At 45.9% G+C, this 24,467-nt stretch overlaps 1 protein-coding gene across 13 annotated transcripts in view; it reads left to right on the forward strand.

Moving 5' to 3' along the window:
- The window catches only part of LOC112643320 (zinc finger protein 850-like), a 76,334-nt gene that overhangs the window by 40,308 nt on the left and 11,559 nt on the right, over window positions 1-24,467 (forward strand). For 2 of the 13 annotated variants that reach the window (XM_049094960.1, XM_035701798.2), the window contains one exon: window positions 2,509-2,635. The exons of 8 other annotated variants lie outside the window; for them this stretch is intronic. In XM_049094960.1, coding sequence (XP_048950917.1) covers window positions 2,509-2,635 — 127 coding nt within the window. Of the gene's footprint in view, window positions 1-2,508; window positions 2,636-7,494; window positions 13,022-22,154; window positions 22,367-23,845; window positions 23,984-24,467 lie in introns of those variants that run through there. 3 more of the 13 variants (XM_025421226.3, XM_025421218.3, XM_049095197.1) reach the window with 3 other exon arrangements.

The following is a 24,467-nucleotide window of genomic DNA, read 5'->3' on the forward strand; positions in this document are numbered from 1 at the left end:
TGGGGCGGAGGCTGCGGGGGTGGGGGTTGGCTGCGCCAGCACCCGGGAGCTGCACGGGTCCATTCTTTCTGTCAAAGCAGGTGCCGCGCGGCCAGTGAGCCTGCGCCCTCGCTGCCTGACGGGGCCGTCTGTCTTGGCGGTGCTGAGAGGGGGGCGACCCGCGTGTACATAGGCTTTATCTGGCCGCAGAGAAGGGCACACCCCGCGGGGGTAAGCGAGGAGGAGAGAATCGCAGTAGTCGGTGGATTGTTGATGGACTCCGTGGCCACCGTGGACGTGGTGAACCGGTTGACTCTGGTCTATGTCTTGAGAAGGGCCGAGGCCGATTGTGAGTGTTGTAGGTGAGAAAAGGAAGGAAGGAGTCAGGGCAAACCCCAGGGCCTTCGTTACGTGAACCTTAAAAAGTGCCAGTTCCCCGCAAAAATGGATTGATGTAGGAGCGACAGAGAACTGCGGTTTGGAATAAAGCAGCTGAGTCAAAATAGCGGGCCAGTGTGGAGAACAAGAGAGAGGTAGTCTATTTTAAGGGGAAAGGGGGGAAGTTGGGGAGGCTGTTGTAAACTACAAGTCCACAGGAGTAAGTTGGGAGTTGCGGCTTCTCATTGGCTGAGGTCTTGGGTGCGGTGATCAGGAAAGCCTGTCTTTTTGGGGTCTGAGGTAGTGAAGTCGGGTCCCATATAAGGTCAATCTCATCGCTCTCTGTTGGGCCTGCAGTTGATCACATTGGTAGTGCCTGAGAGCTCCCCAAAGTGCAACCTCCCGACTCCAGTTTAGTGAGGTTTTCCGTTATGAATAGCAGCGGAAGGGATTGAAGCACCCGTGAACCTGATGGAAGTTGACAGTATGTTGATTATCCTTTGGGGTGTCCTAACTTGTCTTGACATGGTTAAGCATCTTAGATGTCTTAGGGAAGTGTGAGTGATGGTGTGGAGTGGGCAGCTGGACAGGACATTTTGGGAAACTGGGGGGAAAGTTGCAGATTGGAGGCTTCCCAAAGTGATGGCTGTTGTGCGGAGCAGGGGGAGAATTGGGTCCCATTTAGGAAGGGCATGCAGGGACGCCTGGGTGGCTCAGTGGTTTAGCGCCTGTCTTCGGCCCAGGGTGTGATCCTGGAGTCCCGGGATGGAGTCCCACATCAGGCTCCCTGCGTGGAGCCTGCTTCCCCCTCTGCCTATGCCTCTGCCTCTGTCTCTGTCTCTGTGTCTCTCATGAATAAGTAAAGAAAATCTTTTTTTAAAAAAAGGAAGGGAATGCAGAGAATATTGGCAGTGCTATTAGTAGGTCACTGGGTCCTACTAAACTGTGCTGAAGAGTGGTTCTGTTGTTCAGCGTGAGTTTGTATAGTTGCTGGGCATTGCGAACACAGGTGAAGGTAGAGAGAATGATCTGGCAGTCAGATGGGCAAGCCTTCCACGGGATGATGGATGGAACAAGAGATAGCAGAGGACAACTGGGAGTTTTGGAGTTTTTTTGTTTTTGTTTTTGTCTGTCTGATTTAAGGCGGCCCCATGCCCTTGTGGAGCCCAAAATGAGACTTGACCTCTGGACTCTGAGATCAAGAGTCAAATGCTGAACCTACGAGTGTTTGGGAAACAGGGGCTACTATCTTACCAGTTTTGTAGGGCTTCACCAGAATTTTGGGATCAGCTTTTACCATATTTGGGGTCTTTCAAAGTCTTGCTGCTGGATAAGGTCTGGGCAGATGTGATCATTGCTGCTTCACTGTGCCTGGCAGGGAGACCTTTAGTGCTGGGGTCTTCACAACGGTTCAGTGGACAGTGCTGGGTTCTGATGGTTGAGGGACAGCATGGGCAGCACAGAAGTAGAAGAGGGTCTGTGAGTATCCTAAGTTGACATGTGCTTGTGAGTGCCTGTCATTGAAGGGAGGATTACAGGCAGGTTGAGGAGGGCTTCTCAACAGCATCTGAGGCTTTCCCTCAGTTGGGATCCATGAGAGTCCTGGGGTGGTAGTGGAGCCATCAAACATCCTTTGGATGACCTGTGACGAGTACAAGAGTGAGTGATGGGAGAATCGTGTGGTGTGGGGGCAGGAAGGCGTGGGCGTTCATCTGTGGGGTCTGAAGACAGGAGAGAGGTACAGTCTACAGAATCATGTGCACATGGATAGGAAGTGTGAGCCAAGGACCTCAGGGTCCTGATATTGAGGACTCTCTGGTAAAGCAGGGCCCATACCTGGCTGTCTCAGGGCATAATCTGGGAGAACCTGCATTGGGAATATCGTGACAGGAGGATGGGACCTTGCAGGCCACGCCCAGAGCTTAGATTGCACCTACGTGTCCCGTGTCTGTTACTACTGAGGACTGAACAGTGATTGACGGGAAGGCGAGAGGAGTGCAGCATTAGCGGCACCAGGACCTGGCATTTATCTTACAGTGGGGAGCTGAGGTGGCAGGGGAGACTGAGGTGCTGTGGGGGGGTGGGGGTTGGGTTGTGGGTTTTCAGAGAGAGAGAGAATTTTCATGGTTCCATCTGTCGCTCTCCTGACAGGGTGGCGTGACCTTTGAGGACATTGCCGTGTACTTCTCCTGGAAGGAGTGGAGACTTCTGGATGAGGCTCAGAGACGGCTGTACCACCATGTGATGCTGGAGAACTTTACACTTATATCCTCACTGGGTAAGGCCTTCACCGTCCTCATTCACCTGGAGTAGTAGACTCTGTATTCCACATCCCCCTCCTCTCTTTTCCAGGGGATGGTTTGTCCTTCTCATGTGTGGCCTGTGGGCACTGCTTGCTTCCCCAGCTTTCTGGGTAGTTGCTTTTGTGGCTAGCTCTGAGTTGTTGGTGTGCCCTTTCCTCTGCCCTGCAGTCCCCGTACCCTGTGTACTGAACCCTGAGGGTGACATTGGAGGTCAGTAGTCCTGCAGTGAGGCTGATGGATTGCACCTGGCTTGCCCTCTGCCCAGCTGGGTACATGTGTTCAGATCCGTGCCATTTCTGTGGCCCGGCTTTTGATGCCTTGTTTTAGGTGACATTTCCTTGTGCCTGCCCGTGCCTGAAACTGCGGGCATTGGCATGTTTATTTCTTAAGTGGACCATGGGCTACTTCTCAAGAGTGTCCTCTATGGTTCTTTCTGTGGCGTTTACATCTCTTCTACTCTTCGTCTTTCCTTGAGCTTTAAGATATTATTGACAGATAAGATTATATCAGTGAAATTACATTATATGATAATTTTTGATATACCTTATAAGATTGGTGTAGTTTTTTATAGATTTATGTATTTGAGAGAATGAGAGGGAAAAAGTGTGTGTACTTGCACGTGCAAGCAGAGAGTAAAGGAAAGGAAGAGAGAAGCCTAAGCTGACTCAGTGCTGAGAACAGAGCCTATGGTGGGGCTCGATATGAGGACCCTGATATCACTACATGTGCAGAAACCAAGAAATTGGATGCTTAAACCACTGCACTACCAGGCACCCCTACTTTATGAAATTATTAACAAAATGAGGGATGCCTGGGTGACTCAGTAGTTGAGTGTTGTCCTTTGGCCCGGGGATTGGCAAGTTTACTTCTTAAATGGACCATGGGCTACTTCTCAAGTCTGTCCTATATAGATCTTTTTATAGTGTTCACATCTCTTTTCTACCTGCCTGCCATGAGCTTTTTTGAGATATTAACTATTGAAATTATAGTACAGAATGACTTAATACATATGAAAATGTTTTTTTAAGTTTATTTTTGTATTTGAAAGTGAGAAAATGTGAGGCAGTGGGGGACACCTGAGGGAGATAGAAACTCAGCTGAGCACAGAGCCTCAGCAGGGTTTGATCTCTCAACCCAGACGTCAGTTCCAAACCAACCAAGAGCTGGACGTTAAATTGACTAGGCCAGGATGCCTGGGTGGCTCACCGGTTGAGTATCTATCTTTGACTCCGGGCATGATCCTGGGGTGGGATGGAGTCCCTCATCGGGTTCCTGGTGAGGAGCCTGCTTCTCCTTCAGCCTATGTCTCTGCCTCTCTCTCTGTCTCTCATGAGTAAATAAATAAAATCTTAAAACAAAAAATGACTAGGCCCTTCAGGTGCCCCAATATTATGAAATTATTAACAAAATGAACCTAATCAACACAGCATCAATTGACATAATTACATTTTTCTTCCCGGTGGTTTGAAAGCTTAATATATCTTATAGCAAATATAGCAAATTTCAAGTGTATAGTATAATATTAGCAACTATAGTCAACGTGCTGTATATGAGATCCTCAGAACTTATCTTGTAAATGAAAGGGTGTACTTCTGTCTGACATCTCCCCATTTCCCTCAGTCTACAGCTTCTGGCATTCTGCTTCCTATTTCTAGGAATTTAACTTATTTCTTTTCTTGATGAATATCCATATAAGTGAATTTTTAGCCTTTGTCCATATACAGAATTTGTATTTTGTTGTGTAGCTTAGTTGACCTAGCATAGTGTTTTCCAGATTTATATGTTTTACGGCAAGTGGCACTGTTGCCTTCTTTTTTATGGCTGAATATTCCTGTACACTCTTTTTTTTTTAAGATTATTTATTTATTTATTCATGAGACACACAGAGAGAAAGACAGGCAGAGACACAGGCAGAGGGAGAAGCAGGCTCGATGCATGGAACCTGACGCGGGACTCGATCCCAGTTCTCCAGGATCACGCCCTGGGTTGAAAGCAGCGCTAAACCGCTGAGCCACCCAGGCTGCCCCTGTACACTCTTTTATGGATGACTATTCCTGCCCTATGTGTGCTAAATGTTCTTTGTCGCTTATTTATTTGTTTAGATAGTATTTATTTATTTATTTGTAGACTCCATGCCCAATGTGGGTCTTGAACTTAACTATCTTGAGAGCAAGAGTTGGATGCTCTACAGACTGTCATCCAGGTGCCCCATGTTTGTCACTATAAACACTCACACATGCTTGGTCATGTTTCCATATATTGGTTATGTGAACAATACTGCAGTGGATTTTCATATTCATATACTTTCTGGAGATACTGATTTTGTTTCCTTGGGATACATACCTAGAAATGGCAATGATGGACTATATATAGTTGCAATTTAAATTTTTGTGGGTCGGGACCCCTGGGTGGCTCAGCGATTTGGCTCCTGCCTTAGGCTCCCTGCATGGAGCCTGCTTCTCTCTCTCTGCCTCTCTCATGAATAAATAAATAAAATATTTTTAAAAAATAAAAAATAATAATAATAATAAGTTTTTGTGGGTCTCCCTAATACTTTCCTTTTTTTTTTTTTTTTTTTTTTTTAATGATAGTCACAGAGAGAGAGAGAGGCAGAGACACAGGCAGTGGGAGAAGCAGGCTCCATGCACCGGGAGCCTGACGTGGGACTCAATCCCAGGTCTCCAGGATTGCGCCCTGGGCCAAAGGCAGGCGCCAAACCGCTGCGCCACCCAGGGATCCCTCCCTAATACTTTCCATAATGACTTCCCTATTTACATTCTAGGTGGCAGTATTCAGTGTTTTTTTTTTTTCTGCACATCCTGACCAACATGTTACCTCTTGTCTTTTTGGTAATAGTAATTGAACCATATAGAAGGTGATATCTTGTGGTTCAGTTTTCATTTCACTGATTTTTCCTGATTGTTAGCAAGTGTTACTCACTTATACATCCTTTTCACTCTCTTCTGTGTTTGTTTGGCCCTGCTGCAACTTTTAATTTGATATAGTTGTACTTGTTATTTTTTGCTTTTGTCATGTATGCTTTAGATGTCATATTCAAAAATTCATTGGTAGGAATAAGGTTAAGGAGGCTTTTTCCTATGTTTTTCTAGGAAATTTAGGGCTTGAGATCGTATGTCTAAGTCTTTAATCAGTTTTAAGTTCATTTCCTTGAGTAAGATGGGGATCCAGTTACATTGTGTCTTAATTTGGATATTCAGATTTCACTAAAGTAATAAAGAGATTCTTCTTTCCCCAGTATAGATTCTTGGCCTAATTGTCAAGATTACTTGTCTGTATATATATTGCTTTACTTCTGGGCTCTTTATTCAGTTTTACTGGTCTGTTTTTATGCCAGCACACTAATATTTTGAGAAGAATAGCTTTGTAATATAGTTCAAAATCAGAAGTGTGCTGCGTTCAGCTTGATCCTGTTTTTCAAATTGCTTTGGCTTCAGATATTAGTTATCTGGATGGCCAAAGATGCCAGTGTTCTCTTTGGAGCAGGCAGTAGGATTCTCTGCTGAGCAGGGACTGCGGTAGCACCTGTGCTATGGGTGATGGAGATAGCCTCAGACTGATTTCCTATCCATCCCTGCATGTCTATGCTCATACAGTCTCCAGCCATCTTTTCTGTGTGCTTATGCCCTCTTTTATGCTCCACTGTGTTCTAGTCAGTGTTATGGGCTCTTGAGCTGTCTGAGGTTAATGTCATTCATAGATGGCTGTTGAATTGATTTTTGTTGGGGTAAAGGATGGTTTCTGCTTTTCCACCATCCTGCTGACATCAGTCGTGTAGGGTGTTTTTCTTTCTTGTGTCCTGAGTGGCTCTAGGACAGTCTTAGTGGTTCAGCTGGCCTGTTTTCCTACAGTATTTGTATTGCCTGGGACCCTGTGTTGCTCAACTAGGGCTTATAGGGAAGAGGCCTTTGTGTAACATGGTATGGACATGCTTCTCACATGACCAGGTGGCCTCAGGGGAACCTGTTTCTGGTGAATAGAGCTGGAGAAGGTACGATATTAGGATTGTGTTTAGATCATACTGGGCACCTTTTGGTTTTTTTGACCAGAGTTTGGTGCTGTTGCCAATGGCCACACTTCATTTCTTTCTTTCCTTCCTTGCTGTTGACAATCTGTGGACTTCTGGGTTCTACTCCCTGGTAATTCCATAATGTCCAATGGAAGGGTTGTTGATCCTCCTCAGGCCTCCACATCTCACCCATTTCTCTCACTGCTATTTCTGTGTAGTTCAACATTCACCTCTGAAAATTTTGTCATGAGATATTCATATGCCCGTAAGCTGACCTTGAACGAAAGCAAATTTCTTGTAATTATATATTCCTGCAGCCTCTATTCAGCCAAATGGCAGCAGCAGCAATGGTCCTACACAAACCTTTGGGCAGAGAACAAGTTGCAGACCCTTTGTTCCTTGTGTCATACCCTAGTTTTTTATCTTTCTAGTGTGTTTTCCATGATACTTTGACCAGTTGGGCCCAGGAATATACAGCAACCTCTCATTCAAATAAATTCCATCTCATTTGTCTGTAAAAACAGACTGTACAGTCAGTAATGCCTAGGTGAGTGGGCTCACCTCTTCACTTTAGTTAACACATGTTTCGGGACACCTGGGTGGCTCAGCGGTTGAGCAGCTACCTTTGGCTCAGGGCATGATCTGCGGTCCTGGGATCGAGTCCCTCATCGGGCTTCCTGCGTGGAGCCTACTTCTCCCTCTGCCTGTGTCTCTGCCTCTCTCCCTGTGTCTCATAAATAAATAAATAAAATCCTTAAAAGAAAACAAAAAAACACACATGTTTCACCAGCCTTTCTTTGCGTTCAGGTTGCTGCTGTGGAGCAGAGGCTGTGGAGGCACCCATTGAACAGAATGCTTCTGGAGGTGTGTCACAGACCAGGACGCCCAGGGTAGCTCTGACTTCCCAGAAGACCCACCCCTGTGAGATGTGTGGTCCAGTCTTGAGAGACATTTTCCATTTGGCTGAGCAGCAGGGAAAAGAAAACAGCCAGAAACTGTTGAGGTGCGGAGCATGTGGGAAACGATTTTATTTCAGTATAAAGTTTGAACAGCAGCAGCACGTGGGAGAAACACTATGCAGAAACGGTGTGGATGGGGCCTGTGACGTGAAGAGCTGCGGAATCCATGATTCAGGAAAGTCCTTTACCTGTAGGGAAGTTCGGAAGGACTTCCTGTCTGGCTCGAGACATCTGCGGCAAGAGGCCACTGCGAGTGAGGAGAAGCCAAACACCATCACACAGTGCAGGGCAACTTTACAAAGCAGAAAAAGTCATTATCCTTGGGGAGAATGCAAGAACGCCTTTAGTCCCAAACATCCCCATGTTCAGGACCAGGGTGTCCACCCTGGAAGACAGTGCTTTGTGTGTAATGAATGTGGGAAAACATTCAGGTACAAATCATTATTTGCTATACACCAGAGATCTCATACTGGAGAAAGATATCATGAGTTTGGCAAATATGGAAAATACTCTAGGCAAAGATCAACCCTGAGTGAACATGGAAAGACTCACAGTGGATCCAGGCAATACACGTGTAGCAAATGTGGGAAATCCTTAGGTCCCAAAACTGTCCTCATTCATCCCCAGAGATGGCATCATGGAGTAAAGAGTTATGTGTGCAGTGAATGTGCAAAATCTTATAGCTGTAGCTCAGTGTCGATTACTCATAGAGTTCAACCTGGAGAAAGGTTTTATAAGTGTCGTGGCTGTGGAAAATCTTTTCCCTCTATGTCTGCCCTCTGTTATCATCGGAGATCTCACACAGGGGAAAGACCTTTTGAGTGCAGTGATTGTGGAAAGTGTTTTACTGCTCGTTCTGTCCTCCATTCTCACCAGAGGGTTCACACTGGAGAAAAGCCTTATGAGTGCAATGAATGTGGCAAGTCCTTTTTGCGAAGAAATAGCCTCAATGTACACATAAAGGTTCACTCAAGTGAAAGGCCTTATAAATGTAATGAATGTGGGAAATCTTTGAAGTGTAAGTCAGCATTCATTAAACACCAGAGAATTCACACAGGAGAAAGGCCTTTTGAGTGCAGAGAATGTGGCAAGTCCTTTCTCCGAAAAAATACTCTCAATGTACACATAAAGGTTCACTCAGGTGAAAGGCCTTATAAGTGCAATGAATGTGGGAAATCATTTAAGTTTAAGTCAACATTCATTAAACACCAGAGAATTCACACAGGAGAGAGGCCTTATGAGTGCAATGAATGTGGGAAATCTTTTATATCTAGGACTGACCTGCGTTATCATCAAAGAATTCACACTGGAGAAAGGCCTTATGAGTGCAGTGAATGTGGCAAGTCTTTTGTCCGACAAAATATCCTCAAAGTACACAGAAAGGTTCACTCAGGTGAAAGGCCTTATAAGTGTAATGAATGTGGGAAATCTTTGAAGTGTAAGTCATCGTTGATTAAACACCAGAGAATTCACACAGGAGAAAGGCCTTATGAGTGCAGTGAATGCGGGAAGTCTTTTATTACTAGTTCTGTCCTTCATTCTCATCAGAGAGTTCACACTGGAGAAAGGCCTTATGAGTGCAGTGAATGTGGGAAAACTTTTACCACTAGTTCTGTCCTCCGTGATCACCAGAGACTTCATACTGGAGAAAGGCCTTATGAGTGTAGTAAATGTGGGAAAACTTTTACCACAAGTTCTGCCCTCCATTATCATCACAGAGTTCACACTGGAGAAAGGCCTTATGAGTGCAGTGAATGTGGCAAGTCTTTTGTCCGAAGAAATAGCCTGAGTGTACACCTAAAGGTTCACTCAGGTGAAAAACCTTATAAATGTAATGAATGTGGGAAATCATTGAAGTGTAAGTCAACATTCATTCAACATCAGAGAATTCACACAGGAGAACGGCCTTATGAATGCAGTGAATGTGGGAAATCTTTTTCTGCTACTTCTGTCCTTCGTTCTCACCAGAGAGTTCACACGGGAGAAAGGCCTTATGAGTGCAATGAATGTCAAAAATCTTTTACCTCTAGTTCTGCCCTCCGTTCTCACCAAAGAGTACACACAGGAGAAAGACCTTATAAGTGCGATGACTGTGGCAAGTTCTTTCTCCACAGAAATAGCCTCAATGTACATATTAAGGTTCACTCAGGTGAAAGGCCTTATAAATGTAATGAATGTGGCAAATCTTTGAACTATAAGTCGACGTTCATCCAACACCAGAGAATTCACACAGGAGAAAAGCCTTATCTGTGCAATGAATGTGGGAAGTCTTTTAGTCATAGCTGTGCCCTCCGGTATCATCGTCAAAGTCACCTTGGAATAAGTCCTTATGACTGTAGTGAATGTGGGAAATCTTTTACCACTAGTTCTGTCCTCCGTGACCACCAGAGACTTCACACTGGAGAAAGGCCCTATGAGTGCAGTGAATGTGGGAAATCTTTTACCGCTCGCTCTGTCCTCCGTTCTCACCAGAGAGTTCACTCTCGGGAAAGGCCTTATGAATGCAGTGAATGTGGCAAGTCCTTTGTCAGAAGAAATAGCCTCAATGTACACATAAAGGTTCACTCAGGTGAAAAGCCTTATAAGTGTAATGAATGTGGGAAATCTTGGAAGTGCAAGTCAACATTCATAAAACACCAGAGAATTCACACAGGGGAAAAGTCTTTCACTTGCAGTGAATGTGGGAAATCTTTTATTAGTTACGGTGCTCTTGGCCATCATCACAGAGTTCACAGTGGTGACAGGCCTTAGGGGTCCTGGTATTGTGGGGAATCTTTCAGCTAAATCTTCAGTCTCCTTCAACATGAGGAAGTCCGTAGTAAATAAAGTCCTTGTGGGTGATATTACGAACCGAATGTTTATGTTCACTAAAATTGATTTGTTGAATCCCTGTCCTCTAATGCAATAGGATTAGCATGTAGTGTCTTGGGAGATCATTTAAAGATATAGTTTCATAAAAATCTGAATTCACCCTGGAGTGAAGCCTCATAAGTAGGTGAATAACAAAATTCCTTTAGCCAGTTATTTGTATTCATTCCCCCACTTGAGAGTTCACACTGCAGAAAGACTTAAAATAGCATAGAAACTGATATTTCCTTGCTTAGTATCTCTAGAGGAGAACCTTTATGAGTCCATCACCTTCTTGAATTCAGCTTTGTTTACCTGAATGTCCACAGTGAATTGACTGTCCGTAAGTTCTAGCCTTTTGGGAAAAATTCAGAATGTGCATATTGCGTTCTGATATGTTTGAAGTTATTGTTAGAAGTCACTGTTATATTCTGTGGCAGAAGTCATTTTACCTCTGCCACCAGGATGATCCTGATAATATACATTAGTCACTACCCAATATGCTTAACAGTGCTGACGTCTTTGTGTTGTCATTTGCTGATGGAAATTATGGGTAATTGGACCTCTTCATTTCCTTCTTTTTTTTTTTTTAAAGATTTATTTATTTATTTATTTATTTATTTATTTATTTATTTATTCAGAGAGAGAGAGAGGCAGAGACACAGGCAGAGGAAGAAGCAGGCTCCATGCAGGAAGCCCAACGTGGGACTCGATCCCAGGTCTCCAGGATCACACCCCAGGCTGCAGGTGGCACTAAACCGCTGCGCCACCGGGGCTGCCCTCTTCGTTTCCTTCTAATTTTGGTCATGCATGTGACCTAGTTTTGATTATCAGTACCTGATCTGTGTCCTGGGTGGTTACTTGCACAGGAAGACTAAATCCCTTAGGGACTTTGTTGGTCTTTTAATGCTTTGGATTAAAGCATTAATGAAGCTTCCAAGTCAGTAATAGAGGAATTGGATGCCACTTGTTGCTCTGGTTTATGCATTAATAGGTCTTTTTATTTAATTACCTTTAATTGTAGGTGTTGTATCCATTCTTTTTTTTTTTTTTTTAAGATTTTATTTATTCATGAGAGATTCAGAGAGAGAGAGGCAGAGACACAGGCAGAGGGAGAAACAGGCTCCATGCAGGGAGCCAGATGCGGGACTCGATCCTGGGTCTCCAGAATCACACCCAGGGCCGAAAGTGCGCTAAACCGCTGAGCCACCGGGGCTGCCCAGTTGTATCCATTTTAAGGAGTGGTTGGAAAGCAGAGTTGGGCTCTGCTGGCACTTAGGAGTGAACAGATTTCATTGCATCACAAATTTATTGTGCCTCAGAGAGGAGAATACCTACATATGTACATCTTTACTGTTCTCCATCCTGGGGAATTTGCATTAACTCTAACAACCTATCTGATGGGCTGAATGTGCACCCACAATTCCTATTTTGAAGTTGTAACCTGCCAGTACCACACAATGTGAGTATAGTTATACATGGCATCTTAAAAAAGATCATGAAGTTGAAATGGGTTATTAGGATGGACTCTTAGGCAGTCTAGCTGGTTTCATGATAAGAGATGAGGATATGGGTGCACATGGATGACCATCTGAAGACAGGGAATCCCCATCTACCAGCTAAGGAGAGGCCTTAGAAGAAACTAACCTTGCTGATGACACTTTATGTCCAATTTTTGGACTCCAGATTTGTGGGAAAATAAATTTCTCTTGTCTAATCACCCAGAGTGTGGTACTGTGTTACATCAGTTTTAGTTAATACAGCCTCCTAGGGGCCACATCTGGGTTTTGTGTTCTAGATGCCAGGAAGTTTTGCGTGTTCACGGGTCACCCTGAAGAGGGAGCAGCTGAGACCATCTCCAGTGCTTGTAGAGACAAGCTTGTCCACAGCAGATACCACATAGTGCCCTGCACTGTTGAGTGGAGTCTCTAACTCAGATTCTTCAGAGGATCCATGTGACCTTTGTACAGTATTCACTTGTACCACAGAGGCAGGGAAACTCTAATTGGTAATCTAAATGATTGGGTAATTAGGGAGTAGAGGAGTCATCAGGCCTGTTTATGGAATGTATCTATTATAAAAATGTATCACAGATGTAGTGACTGGCTGGGCAGGATCAGTGTGCACAGAAATTCTTTAATTTCAGACACAGGTATCCTGTGTAACAGAGGTCATTGTCATAAAATTATCCAAAAGTCTCTGAATTATATCCTCTCTCTGGTGCTTACATGTCAAGGCTGTTGTGGTGCAGGCAAGGAAAGGATAAAAACAGGAGATTTCATAGGCTAGGGATGTAGTTTTGTAACCCTGCCTTGCCAGCATTCTTACAGTATCCTATACAACTATGGCAGACACCTGTTCTGAAACATCCATCTCCCAGGTTTTCTCCCAGATACTCCCCATCATCTAGGGCTGTAAATGCAGGTCTTAACTGCCAGTGGTGGTGTGGAGTTCTACTTCTGTTAAGATTGCCAAAGGTTTGCTTCTGTCCTGAAGTTCTTAAATAAACCATTCCTCCTCAGGCTGGAGTTCTCACCCTCTTTCTTTTTTGTTTTTTTAGGATTTTATTAGAGTACAAATTGGGGTAGGGGCAGAGGGAGAAGCAGATTGCCCACTGAGTAGGGAGCCTGATGTGGGGCTCCATTCCAGGACTCTGAGATGACGACCTGAGCCGAAAGCAGATACTTAACCGACTGAGCAACCCAAGTGCCCTCACACCCTTTTTCTTTGGTCATTCGGCTCTGACGTTTCACATATATGTCCCTTTGAGTCAACAGTACTGTTTTCTTCTCCAGATTTACACCCCTACTGATCTATTTCATTAGAGCATTTGGCACATTTGGCTTATTTCCAGCTTTTGACTTCCACAAACAAACCCCTCTATATGTTTTCATTATAATTCCTTATGCAGATAGAGGGTTCATTTCTCTTATGTTAAATCTCAAAGTGCAATGCCAAAGGCAGAGGTAGGCCGGAGTTAACATTTTCATGAAAGAGCCAAAATGGGATCTAAGCTGTTCACTATTGCATTCCCACCAGGCATGTCTGAGAGTTCCAGTATCTCCAGCCCCTGCCAATACTTGGTAGTGCCAGTCTTTAAGGTCAGCTCTTTTAATACATGTGTAGTGCTATGTTGTAATTGCATTTCCTAGGGATTTCTGATTTTGTTCATGTGTTTACCTTTACAAGCCCAGGCAGACAGCAGATTTGGGGACTGTGAGCTGACTGGAGGTGTCCAGGAGCCTCACAGGCAGGAGACATTAATCCTGACAGGCTGGAGGGGAGGGACCTGCCTGAACACCCTGAAGGGTGACTGTAAGTCAGGCTGGTCTCACATTAGTAAAGACAAGGTTGCTGTGCCCACCTGACAGAGTTGTTTCCTGCCATCCCATCCAGTACACGGGGAAGGATTTCTCACCGCAGAGCGCTAGCCTCCAAGTGATTTAATTCCTTCTCTTTCTGTAACAGTTGACGACTAATCCCCAAAGGAAACTGCTCTGGGCTTTGTTTCCCGTCAGCTGTCTCAGGGGAAGTCTTCTGGGCCTGGGAAGGGCAGGCGCTGGGGTCGCATCCCGCCTCCCCCTGACCTGGAAGGACTGGGAGCAGGAGGGTGTGGGAGGAAGTGAAGCCTATCTTAGAATAGATCTGGGGTCCGTGTTCTTTTCTTTTTTTTTTAATTTATTTTTTAGATTTTATTTATTAATGAGAGACACACACACGGAGAGGGAGAGAGACAGAGACACAGGCAGAGGGAGAAGCAGGCTCCATGCAGGGAGCCTGATGTGGGACTCGATCCGGGATCTCCAGGACCACGCCCCAGGCTGCAGGCGGCGCTAAACTGCTGCGCCCCTGGAGCTGCCCTGGGGTCAGTGTTGGTGCGGTTTTTGTTTGCTACCTCCAGGTGGTGACTTTGGCATTTGGTTTGAACTATCCCTCTTGACCTTGTGCCTGTTTTGATCCACTTTCGGGCCAAGCAGCACCCTCTCCACCTGAGGGCTCCCATGTCAGAAAGATCCTTTGCAGTTGCTGACTGGGAGATACACAGGAAGGTCCGGTTTCCTGGTTCAACATGAATCTGCCACCTGGGTTCCGACAGGTCTCGGCTCCTCTACACTGTCAGCTTAGTGGCCAAAACAGGGAACCCTCACCTATAGTGCACTACTTCTGGGATTTGAGAAGTCTGGCACTGACTTCTGGACTTTTACTGGCTATGCATAATAGTGGAGGACAGGAAGACAGCCAGTGTAAATCTCTTTAAGGCTGCCCTTAAACGAACAAGGGGTGGTGGAAAGGGAGGTGGACGGGGGCGGGGGTGGGGGTGGGGGTGACTGGGTGTCGGGCACTGAGGGGGGCACTTGATGGGATGAGCACTGGGTGTTATGCTATATGTTGGAAAATTGAACTCCAATAAAATAAATAAAGAAAGTTAGGGTATGTAGGCATAAAAAAAAAAAAAAAAAAAGGCTGCCGGGATCCCTGGGTGGCGCGGCGGTTTGGCGCCTGCCTTTGGCCCAGGGCGCTCGATCCTGGAAACCCGGGATCGAATCCCACATCGGGCTTCCAGTGCATGGAGCCTGCTTCTCCCTCTGCCTGTGTCTCTGCCTCTCTCTCTGTGTGTGTGACTATCATAAATAAAAAAAAAAAAAAAAAAAAAAAAAAGGCTGCCCTTAATGCCTGCGGGCTTTAATGTCAGTGGCTTAAAAGCAATCTATTTCACCTACTAGCATTTTTATTTTTGAAAAACAAAAATAAAAAAAAAAGAAAAACAAAAATAGAGAAAGAGGGAAAGGAAGGGAAGGAAAAAAAGGAAGGAAGGAAAGAAAGAGGAGAGAAGGAAGGCCAGGATGGGTACAGCCCATCTTGCAAGGAAGAGGGTACCCAGATTAAGTGCTTTAATATGGGAACCTGGAGAGGCCTTTTATTCTATGGACCCTTGCATGAGCATGATGGCATCTTGGGGAGTCAGCGAGAAAGGGGCTGAGCACGTGGAGATTGGGATGCGGTCTCCTGAGGACCTCAGTACCAGGCAGAAGAGTAGGGGTGGCACAGGGACAGAGGAGACACCTGGAGGGAGTTAGGACCCTGGGTAGCAGATTTAGGAAGGACTCTCTGGGCTGAGTCCCCATACTTCCTCTGGAGCCTAGGCTCCCACCACTGATACTTATGGCAAATGCCCTCCCAGAGTGTTGACCTGGTAGATCCCTCAGGGACACAGCACAGTCCACAGGTGATCCCTCCATTCCTCTTACATGCACCATCATGACCGCTCTGGCACCTCCTGGCGGTGTCAGAGTATATATGTCTGGACTAAACTCAGCAGATGGTTGCCCACGATTATCTTAAAGGAAAAAAACCTCAGGAGCAGGTTTGTCAACAAATTCGGACTTTGTTGTACTGTCAGGGCACAGGGGTGCAAGAGCACCTAACCTGAGGGTCCCAGACAAACTAGGTTTGGCCACTGCCTGGTGACAAAATCCAAAGACAGAGGAAGAGGTGGTGATGAAACAGGCATCAGGGTCTTCCATCTGAGACAGGGGACAAGCCTGAAAAAAGAACCCAACTGGAAGATTTGAGGTCAAAATAGGGGCAGCCAAGGTCCTCTTTCAGTACTAGGAAAACCAGTATGTATGGGTGAAGCCACCTAGGGCCCTTGGGTGACCTTGTAATCTTAAGGTTAAAGAAGCACCATTAGCCCATGTGATTGGTTGTTTCTCTGTCTACAGACCATGCATTCTCTCCTAGAAAGAGCTGAGTACTCTGCATGCCACAAAACAAACCAGATCCCCTTGCACAACCTCCCAGCACTGTGATAACATCTATAGCTAGCACTCTGGAGTCTGCACGTTGTCAAGAAGTGTTAAGTACTGCTGTGCTCCATTTACTGGCTAACTGACCCAAACGCCTCTAAAAACCTCTTCATGAGGCAGAGACTTTGGAGTTTTTCTTTGTACAGTGGTCTGCCTTCTTTCCACACGGCCAGCCTCCTCGTTAAAGCTCTTGTATCAAAAAAAAAAAAAAAGCTCCTGTATCTTTCCAGTCAGCACCTGTCTCTTGATTATTGGCTTTATAGTGATGTGCAGCCAAACTTGGGTTTTGCTAACAACATATTTGAACACAGATCCCCACAGAAACATTGCAATCCTTCCATGTGCCGAAGCAATTTTAAAAGGATACCATACTGGGATGCCGGAGTGGCTCAGTGGTTGAGTATCTGCCTTTAGCTCAGGGTGTAATCCTGGAGTCCTGGGATCGAGTCCCGCATCGGGCTCTCTGCATGGAGCCTGCTTCTCTCTCTGCCTATTCTCTGCCTCTCTCTGTGTCTCTCATGAATAAATAAAATCTTAAAAAAAAATAAATAAAAGGATACCATACTGCTGATAATTGTTTTTCTGCATTGAGGTAGTTGATGTGAAATGTCAGGGTGAGGGATCACACAGTCAAGAAAGAATTTCTTGACTCAGGAAAGGATTTGGTGAGAAAAAAGTGATTGATTAAAGCATGGTGACAGGATCCATGGTCAGAAAGAGCTGCACTGTGACTGATTATATAATTTTCAGTTGGGACTGGGGTAGGGAAAATGTTAACCTGTAAAGTATTTTAGAAGCAAGGTTTCCAGGACCTTGAGAGGTAGCTGTTGTTAGGTCAAGGTCATTTGCTGCTGTCTACTAAAATCTTAGTACTGAGAGCCCCTTCAAATGTAGATTAGTTGGCTCTTTGTTTAGAGAACGATTGCTCTTGTATACCTTGAGGGAATAGGTAGAACTAAAGGAAGTTTCCAAAGGGATATTCATATGGTAAAGAAGATCTACCGGATCTTGGCATTTGGGCTAAAATTGTCTTTTTCCTTTAGGAAAGTGCTAACAAAAAAAAAAAAGGAAAGAGCTAACGCTGAGGGAGTTACCTTCCTGGAAGGTCACCCTCCCTGTCTCAAGTAGTTGTCAATGGGGAGTAAGTTGTAAAGAATTTTAATTTTTTTTCTTTTCCCTTGTTCTCCACATCAGAGTGATTAGCCGGTTTTCATTTTTATGTTCACAACGGAGTAATAATCTGTTACTAAAAGCAAAACCAGACATTCTAGACATTCCACTTTTTTTTTAAAGATTTCATTTATTTATTCATGAGAGACAGAGACAGAGAGAGAGAAAGGCAGAGACACAGGAAGAGGGAGAAGCAGGCTCCATGCAGGGAGCTCAATGTGGAACTCAATCCTAGGACTCCAGGATCACACCCTAGGGCTGAAGGCAGGCGCTCAACCACTGAGCCACCCAGGTGTCCCTAGACACTCCACTTTTAATGAAAGAAACAAATGTGTGCTGATAAATTTTCTGCCTAGGTTATGAAATCCTGCAGCCGTAGAGGACATTTGTGTGAATCACAAGAATATCAGGTGCCTTGTCCACAGGAACCACAGCAAGCAGATGGAATTTGTGTGTCTCTCTCACCTGGAGGCTTTTTAAAATACTCATTCTAAAAAAAAATAAAATAATAAAATAAAATAAAATAAAATAAATAAAATAGGGATCCCTGGGTGGCGCAGCGGTTTGGCGCCTGCCTTTGGCCCAGGGCGCGATCCTGGAGACCCGGGATCAAATCCCACATCGGGCTCCCGGTGCATGGAGCCTGCTTCCCCCTCTGCCTATGTCTCTGCCTCTCTCTCTCTCTCTCTCTCTCTCTCTCTCTGTGACTATCATAAATAAATAAAAAAAAAAAATTTAAAAAAAAAATAAAAAAAATAAAATAAAATAAATAAAATAAAATAAAATAAAATAAAATAAAATAAATACTCATTCTATGGCTACCCCCAAAGGCCCTGAGTCAATAGGTGTGTCTTGTGGGGCTGAGAATGAGCATTTCTAATGAGTTGAGGTGAAGCCGATGGAGAGCTCAGTGCAGAGATGAAACTGTAAAAACAGGTTATTTAGGGAAGGTCAGACTGCATGCCCCAGGCTCCAGTACAGAGAGGCTGTAGATGTACAGGCTGTGATGAGCAGCAGAGTCAAAGGTTCTTTTTTTTTTTTTTTTAAGATTTTATTTATTTATTCATGAGACACAGAGAGAGAGAGAGAGAGAGAGAGAGGCAGAGACACAGGCAGAAGGAGAAGCAGGCTCCATGCAGGGATCCCGATGCAGGACTCGATCCCGGGTCTCCAGGATTGCGCCCTGGGCCAAAGGCAGGCGCTAAACCGCTGCGCCAACCAGGGTTCCCTAGTATTTCTGCTTTCATGTTTCCTATGTTTTCTTGAACCTCATAAAAGCCACAGGAAGGCAAGACTGCATGTCTTGTGCCTACATTTCTCCCATGCACCTACCAAAGTTCCTGAAAACCCCGTATGCGCTCAGTGCACTTTGTTAGAAGAGTGGATAAACATGGGCTTTCAATTTCCTGGTCATTTTAAGTCTTCAGGTACCCTAAATGTACTCTTCTAAGTTTCTCCAAAGTAGTGTGAAAATTAGAAGAGAGAACTCATGGAAGATGTATTAAGGAATCACAGTACAAACCGGCATGAGAAGCATAATCAGCAGTTAAGAAGGAAGACAATTTTTATCTTGACAAAGGAGACTTTCTAGGGATGATTTTAATCTCTTGCTTTTTTTTTTTTTTTTTAAGAATTTACTTATTCAGGGATCCCTGGTTGGCGCAGCGGTTTGGCGCCTGCCTTTGGCCCAGGGTGCGATCCTGGAGACCTGGGATCGAATCCCACGTCGGGCTCCCTGTGCATGGAGCCTGCTTCTCCCTCTGCCTGTGTCTCTGCCTCTCTCTCTCTCTCTCTCTCTCTCTCTCTCTGTGACTATCATAAATAAATAAAAATTTAAAAAAAAAAGAATTTACTTATTCATGAGACACACTGAGAGAGACAGAGACAGAGATAGAGACAGAGACAGAGACAGAGAAGCAGGCTCCATGCAGGGAGCCTGACATGGGACTGGATCCCAAGACTCCAGGATCAGGTCCTGGTCTGAAGGCAGCGCTAAACCACTGAGCCACCTGGGCTGCCCAATCTCCTGTTTGTTTGTGTTTTTTTTTTTTTTTTTTTTTTTATTTATTTATGATAGTCATACAGAGAGAGAGAGAGAGGCAGAGACAGAGGCAGAGGGAGAAGCAGGCTCCATGCACAGGGAGCCCGACGTGGGATTCGATCCCAGGTCTCCAGGATCGCGCCCTGGGTCAAAGTCAGGCGCCAAACCGCTGCGCCACCCAGGGATCCCCCCAATCTCCTGTTTTTAACAAAAGAAAGTATGATCTCTCCTTGCCCCAGCAATCACACTCTAACCAGGGCATGCAGCCAATAAGAGACTGCCAAACTCAGTCTTGTGTTTCTCAAGGACATTTTATTGAAAGTTATCCTCCCCAATCTTCTCCTAAGACCTAATAAAAGCTGACTTTTGTTTTTTTTAATTGTGGTTTGCCATAGTGTGCTTATCCATAGTTGAAATTTCGCCATTATTCTAGAATAAACTCAGTTTGCTTATAAATAACTGGCTATTTATTTAAGGTTGACCGGTAGCATAGCTCAATGTTTTCAGGAATGAAAAAAAAAAAACACATTTTCAAGATAAAAGCCTCACAGTGTCAGGCACATTTTTAGCACAATGATATGCTGTTTGATTCTATCTTTTCTCAGACTTCTTAAGCCTTCTCCTAAAAGTTCTCTGAAGTCATAATGCTTTTTTAGCTTTTACTGATATGTAGGAAGATGGAATGTGGGTTTCCCCAGAGCTATTTCTAACACTGTCTTTAAACATCTGAAATGTGTTTCACTGCTGTTTTTTGGAGATAATTTTAATTCCTAAAGCAACACTACTGCCAGGGCCTGAAAAAGATAGAATCATTTCCCCACAAGAAGTTGAGATCATTGGGTTCAGATAACCCATTATTTCAGTGTTTAGATTCTTTCTTTGCACACATGCTCCAACTGGAAATGGCAACGTGTTCTATACCAAAACCAGCAATCATTAAGTTGCTCTGTGTTTGACATGTCAGACTCTTATTTTTTTTTTAATATATTTTTTTTAAGATTTTATTTATTTATTCATGAGAGACACACAGAGAGAGGCAGAGACACAGGCAGAGGGAGAAGCAGGCTCCATGCAGGGAGTCCGATGCAGGACTCGATCCCAGGTCCCCGGGGTCACACCCTGGGCCCAAGGTGGGCGCTCAACCTCTGAGCCACCGAGGCGTCCCTGACATGTCAGACTCTTAAAAGGAAATGAATATATCTGAGAATATGGAGCAAGAAATATATGAATAAAAGTGTCCCTCAATAGTTGGGACAGAATCAGTATGCAGGCAAGAGAGGTTTAATTTTTTTTTTTAATTTTCATTTATTTATGATAGTCACAGAGAGAGAGAGAGGCAAAGACACAGGCAGAGGGAGAAGCAGGCTCCATGCACCGGAAGCAGGCTCCATGCACCGGGAGCCGGATGTGGGATTTGATCCTGGGTCTCCAGGATCACGCCCGGGGCCAAAGACAGGCGCTAAACCGCTGTGCCACCCAAGGATCCCGGCAAGAGAGGTTTAGTGTGGAACCAGAGTCTTACTTCATCATTGTCCCCATAATTCTGGGTGACCTACCATCCCTCATCCCCATTCATGTAACCAACCTGTATAGGGTATGAAAAAGGAAACAATTGGGTTCCAAATGGAATCGCTTCTGCTAGGTAGGCCATGTCACCAAACCGCGGCAGAATACTGAAACTCATTGCATTTACAACCTCCCCCAGGAATTTAGTTCCCACTGCTAGGAATTTTCTGGCAAGCAATAAAAAGGTAATCTGTCATATGGATGGGCCCTCTCCATCTCCCAAAAGATGAGGGATTCCTCTAATAAGTCTCTTTTGTTCCCACAATATGGTGAATCTATTCTTTTCTGTTTTTGATGCTGTTGTACTACCTTTAAAAACCTTTTCCTTTCTGTAGCTTTTTGGAGCTGCACTCATCCCATCCCTTAGATGGGATGCTGCCCAATTCACAAATTGCTGAATAAAGCCAAGAGAGCTTTACAATGTGATGAGTTGAATTTTTGTTAACTGGAAATTATAGTTCCCAATCAAGCCTACTGAAACTTACAAAACTGACTTTAATGCTTCAGGGTGAAAACTTTTGAGGAGCAGCAATATATTCCCAGTTATGTAAAGTCTCATTTATTTCGGAACTGCTGTCCAGAAGTAATGTCATCTCAGTAGAAGAATTTGGGACTATCAAAAATAGTTTTCTCCTTTGGAAGCTGGGCCTCATGGAGTCTGCATTCATGACTCCTCTCTACCTTTAAGAAGGGGTAAAGCCAGGAGTCCAGGGTGGCTCAGTTGGTCAAGCCCCTACCTTAGGTTGGGGTCACGCGGGATCCAGGGTCCCATAAGACTCTGCTCACCAGAGAGCCTGCTTCTCCCACTCCCTCTGCTATTCCCCTGCTTGTGCTCTGTCAAGTAAATAAAATCTAAAAAAAAAAAAAAATCAATGCTCATATACTTCTGCATAAGAGCACCACTTTCCTGCAGCCTTCAGGATGCCACGTGACCTATGCTTCAGTACTCCAGGGTGGAGGATCCCTACCGGAGACCGCCTGAGATCAGGGAACCACACCACCCGGAAGAACCTGGGCAAGGGCGCAGCGAGGAGCCAATGAGGGAATAGGACGCGGGGTTTCTAGGCGGGCACCATCTGCTGGGGCGGGACTTCCGGTCTGAGGCCCTGGCGGTCTTTTTACCCCCGCTAGGTCCGTCTGTCTCCTAAGGTTTCAGAGTGCCGGTTCAGAGTCGGGGTGGCTAGTGAAGACGCAAGGGGAGGCACTGTCCTCGCCGCACACACTAGGACCGGGCCTCGCTCCGCCCCATGAGTCCAATGGCGGCGGCCGCGCCCAGGGCCCTAGCGCAGGTAAACGCTCATCCCCCGGACCCTCCCCGCCCCCCTCCCCCGCCCCCCCGATTATCAAGGCCCGAGCGCGGGGCGCCTGCTTGTGTCCCTGAGACCCCGCATCGGTGTGCTGGGACCCCCGGTGTGAGCGCCGGCGCGCTGCGGTGGGGAGCGGACCGCAGAGGCGGGGCGGGCTGGGGCAGAGGCTGCGGGGATAGCGGTGCGGGGTGGCTGCGTCAGCAGCGGCGAGCTGCAAGTGTCCATTCTTTCAGGAGCAGTGACGGCCAGTGAGGCCTGCACCCTCGCTGCCTGACGGGGCCATCTGTCCTAGCGATGCTGAGTGGGGGGAGACCCGGGTGTACATAGGCTTTATCTGGCCGCAGAAGGGCACGCCCCGCGGGGGTAAGCGAGGAGGAGGGACTCGCAGTAGTCGGTGGATTGTTGATGGACTCCGTGGCCACCGTGGACGTGGGTGAACCGGTTGACTGGTCTATGTTTTGAGAAGGGCCGAGGCCGATTGTGGGTGTTGCAGGTGAGAAAAGGAAGGGAGGAGTCAGGGCAAACCCCAGGGCCTTAGTTACGTGAACCTTAAAAAAGTGCCAGTTCCCCGCAAAAATGGATTAATGTGGGAGCGAAAGAGAACTGCGGTTTGGAATAAAGCAGCTGAGTCAAAATAGCGGGCCAGTGTGGAGAACAAGAGAGAGGTAGTCTATTTTAAGGGGAAAGGGGAGAAGTTGGGGAAGCTGTTGTAAACTACAAGTCCACAGGAGTAAGTTGGGAGTTGCGGCTTCTCATTGGCTGAGCTGTTGGGTGCGGTGATCAGGAAAGCCTGTCTTTTGGGGTCTGAGGTAGTGAAGTCCTGTCCCATATAAGGTCAATCCCATCGCTTTCTGTTGGGCCTGCAGTTGATCACATTGGTAATGCCTGAGAGCTCCCCGAAGTGCAATCTCCCGACTCCACAGTTTAGTGAGGTTTTCCGTTATGAATAGCAGCGGAAGGGATTGAAGCTCCCGTGAACCTGATGGAAGTTGGCAGTATGTTGATTATCCCTTGGGGTGTCCTAACTTGTCTTGACATGGTTAAGCATCTTAGATGTTTTAGGGAAGTGTGAGTGATGGTGTGGAGTGGGCAGCTGGACAGGACATTTTGGGAAACTGGGGGAAAGTTGCAGATTGGAGGCTTCCAAAAATGATGGCTGTTGTGCGGAGTAGGTGGAAATTTGGGTCCCATATAGGAAAGGCATGCAGGGACGCCTGGGTGGCTCAGCAGTTTAGCGCCTGTCTTCGGCCCAGGGTGTGATCCTGGAGTCCCGGGATGGAGTCCCACGTCAGGCTCCCTGTGTGGAGCCTGCTTCTCCCTCTGCCTATGCCTCTGCCTCTCTCTCTCTGTGTCTTTCATGCATAAATAAAGACGAATCTTTTTTTTTTTTTTTTTTTTATTTATGGTAGTCACACAGAGAGAGGGAGAGGCAGAGACACAGGCAGAGGGAGAAGCAGGCTCCATGCACCGGGAGCCCGACGTGGGATTCGATCCCGGGTCTCCAGGATCGCGCCCTGGGCCAAAGGCAGGCGCTAAACCGCTGCGCCACCCAGGGATCCCATAAATACGAATCTTTAAAATAAAAAAAGAAGAGGGTCTGTGAGTATCCTAGGTTGACATGTGCTTGTGAGTGTCTGTTATTGAAGGGAGGATTACAGGCAGGTTGAGGAGGGCTTCTCAGCAGCATCTGAGGCTTTCCCTCAGTTGGGATCCATGAGAGTCCTGGGGTGGTAGTGGAGCCTGTGTGAATCTGTCAAACATCCTTTGGATGACCTGTGACAAGTACAAGAGTGAGTGGTGGGAGAATCGTGTAGTATGGGGGCAGGAAGGCGTGGGCGTTCATCTGCGGTCTGAAGACAGGAGAGAGGTACAGTCTACAGAATCATGTGCACATGGAGAGGAAGTATGAGCCAAGGACCTCAGGGTCCTGATATTGAGGACTCTCTGGTAAAGCAGGGCCCATACCTGGCTGTCTCAGGGCATAATCTGGGAGAGCCTGCATTGGTAATATCGTGACATGGGACCTTGCAGGCCACACCCAGAGCTTAGATTGCACCTACATGTCCTGTGTCTGTTACTACTG

The sequence above is a fragment of the Canis lupus genome, chromosome 1 (genome assembly GCF_003254725.2).
Source record: "Canis lupus dingo isolate Sandy chromosome 1, ASM325472v2, whole genome shotgun sequence".
Lineage (NCBI taxonomy): Eukaryota > Metazoa > Chordata > Mammalia > Carnivora > Canidae > Canis > Canis lupus.